The sequence below is a fragment of the Solanum dulcamara genome, chromosome 1 (assembly GCF_947179165.1).
Source record: "Solanum dulcamara chromosome 1, daSolDulc1.2, whole genome shotgun sequence".
NCBI lineage: Eukaryota > Viridiplantae > Streptophyta > Magnoliopsida > Solanales > Solanaceae > Solanum > Solanum dulcamara.
In genome coordinates this window covers 7,788,361-7,791,716 of record NC_077237.1, presented here as the reverse complement: position 1 = coordinate 7,791,716, position 3,356 = coordinate 7,788,361, and the positions used below count along the sequence as shown (strand labels likewise).

The window sequence follows — 3,356 nt, the reverse complement described above, 5'->3', positions numbered from 1 at the left end:
ACTTTCGATCTTTTCATATCAGTTATTACACAGAATGGGCATGCTCAGTAATAATCTGATCATTTTCTTTATCATCACACATATAGTCAAGATCAATTCAGTGATGATAGTCACACATTGGTTCTCTCATGGAATCCATATCCAAATCATATATGTATCAGAACGTGACACCCGATCCTATATATGTGTCGGAACGTGACACCCGATTCTATATGTGTTGGAACGTGACACTCGATCCAATATATGTGTCGGTACGTGACACCCGATCTAACATCACAATCACAACCACAATCACAGTCCACAATGAATAGTTTACCTACTTGCACAATCAAGTAATGGGTTCATTGCATGCAGTTGTTCACAATTAGTCATTTCATTGATTTCGTTCTATCTTTCCCTTCATCTACAGTACTTCATCAAGCCTTTTTTATTCAAGGCATCACTGTTCGTAGAGCAAGTTCAGATTATAGATTTCACGGTCTTGAATTTGTAGACCGATCACAATCACTTATCAATCACTCAACCACAACCATTAAAACCATGGTAGACATTACAACATTACTCGAATACTATTAGGAGTCTCTCTATAACATAGACTAAACCATAACCTACAGCCACAGGTAATCAAATAGGTTCATAGCAATAGGCTATCAAATAAGTCATTCACATTTATCCTTTATTTCATGATTCATGGCAAGAGGCTATCAAATATGAACTCACACATATAAATATATAAATCTCCTATATTTACATGGATCCCCCCTCGATTATCATAAGCCTTAGGATCTCACTCTAACCCGATAATTTTCTTCACCTTAATCTTTACAAAGACCATCAATCATATCAACAAGCAGTATTATAGTTATCAACCAAAAACTAGACTATCATCACTAGTCAGAGGATAATCATATCCATATTGTACATTCCTACCCTAAACAACAAATACAATACATTCAGCCATCCAAACTCCATGCCCGGAGGCCTAGACATGAAATCTCCTATCAACTACAATATAGAATGCGTGGGAACAAATTTACAACTAATCAATTAGAGAAACCTAGCCTTCCTGGACGCCAAGCAACTGCAGAGAGGCATTGAGGCTTCAATCCTAGCTTACAGACAACAAGATGGTGAAAGTGGGCCTGAATTCCGCCAATTGATACCTTTCCTTGCTAAAATCTCCTTCTCCCTCCTTTCTCAAGCCTAGAGCAGCCTTCGAAGGGTTTCTGAGGTAACCCTCGCCTCTTTTTGGCACTTAGGGACAAGAGAAAAAAATAAGAATTCGCGACATTAAGTTCTGCCCCGACCATCCCGCTCTGGGGGCTCACATCCTGCTGGAGCGGCGCCGCCATAGCGGGATTATGTCCGCTCTGGCGGGATGGTGCGAGTTCAGATGGCAAAATTTTACGGTTTTCCATGTCCCTTAATAACGATGGTTCGGGTCGTTACATTTATGTGTCACGTCAGCATCATATTTTTACTAGACATAGTGAGGACAAGTTAAAGTGTCTAGATGTATATTCTCAAAATTGAATTGATTAGTTATCAGTTGAGGTCAAGTTAAAGTTAAGATGTATATCTATGTATTATGTATTAATATAAATAGTCATCTACTGACTACTTAAACTAAAAATAAATGACCTATGTATAATCGTATATAATTTATATATATCAGCTAGAAAAAATAAACAGTAAATTCAACTGACTTCAAACAATAATCATAGGCTGATAACAATTCTGATATACTCAAAAGTGCATTTAAAATACAAAAGGTATTAAAGCCTTGACATTTCTAGGGAAATCTTCAAATTTGGAAAGGTACCATTTCCTAGTAGCATAACTCCTCCCCATCAAATAAAATAATGTCCCTATGGTAGAAGAAAAAGAAAACAAAGTTTGGCTAATAAGAGAAAACCCCAAAAATGTGACAATCTCAAAAAGGTAATGTGGGCATATAACTAAGTTAAAGAGGCCACTTTTTGGAATTTTATATCCACTTTCACCCTTTTTCCTCATCTTAGAAAGGAGAAAATGGTGATAAAAATTGCCAATAATTCCCACTAAAAATAAAATAAAACCAAAATACTTCAAGTCAATTATTGGCTCTGTTGATGCTTTAGTCAAGTGTTGAATATAGATTAAACTTGAAAAGGCTATAAAATAGCTTGAGGAAATAGTAATTGCAGAGTTCATAGCCATGGCACCACTGTATTTGTGCACAAACAAAACCTGCAAAATGATTATATTAAATTGTATGTTAATTATGAATATACTCAGTGTAATCTAATAGATTGAATTTGAAAAGAATAAAATTACGCAAATTTTATCCCTATGTCTTCAAGTAAACTTTTTACCTCGTGAATTTGAATTAGCCAGTAATCCAAAAACATTAGATGGAAAAAAGAAAAGTTTGACTTATATTTTGATAAAATTAAATGAGCTAATTTTTTTTTAGTTGACATCATACAAAATTATGACTTAAGCCATATATCAAAAGGATTGAAATCAGATATTACCCCTAAATCAGTATGCTTTAGTACAAAGAATATTTTCACTATCAGTTATTTTTTACATGTTGTAACAGATAATCTATTTCATTTTCAAAAATATAAATTCCTAAATCGATATGCTTTAGTACAAAGAATGTTTTCACTATCTAGTAACTTTATATCTTCTATAACACATAATTTTTACCTCATTTTCAAAATTATAAATCCCTAAATCAGTATGCTTTAGTACAAATAATATATCTCATTTTAAAAATTATAAATCTCACTTTTTTATCGTATCGATATATATAAGTTAAACTTCAAGAAGGTAATGAAAAGGGTAAAATTACTAATTACCTCAAGAAGTCTTTTGAAGAAATGAATGGTCATAGCAAAATTGAGCATGAAGAATCTGATTCCGCTGTTTGGAAATATCCAAAAGAAGATTAAAGATGCAATTAAACTAGGAGTATAAGCAATAATCATCCCCATTTTGCTAGGGATTTTAGCTTTTTCTTGAGAATTCACATTCCAAAACTTTGAATACTCAAGATTTTGTTTGCCAAAGCCTTCTGAATAACCCAATATTGCAGAAATTATTAGATTCATCATTATCATAACTTTGATAAAGATTGAATTTGGTTCTTGAAATAATATTTCTCTAAATATTTGTGCCATGACCATAAAAATTGGTTTCTCTGTTCTCTCTGTTTATTGTTTAGGATGTGTGTGGATTGATTTTTGTTGGATTAGGGGAAGAAAAGGACAAAATGTAATATTTGAGGACTGAAGTGTTTAGAATATAATATTATCTTACAACTGGCTGGCTAATAATAAGAAAATTTGAAATACTATACTAGATCTACA

General features: G+C 33.0%; 1 protein-coding gene across 1 annotated transcript; it reads right to left on the bottom strand.

Annotated features, from left to right (window-relative positions):
- Nucleotides 1-1,705: 1,705 nt before the first annotated feature.
- On the bottom strand, nt 1,706-3,356 carry LOC129886700 (uncharacterized). The gene is made up of 2 exons (XM_055961499.1): nt 2,847-3,356; nt 1,706-2,229 (listed from the first exon to the last, which is right to left on the bottom strand). The coding sequence occupies exons 1-2, from the start codon at nt 3,171-3,173 to the stop codon at nt 1,759-1,761; spliced, it is 798 nt and encodes a 265-aa protein (XP_055817474.1). The 5' UTR covers nt 3,174-3,356; the 3' UTR covers nt 1,706-1,758.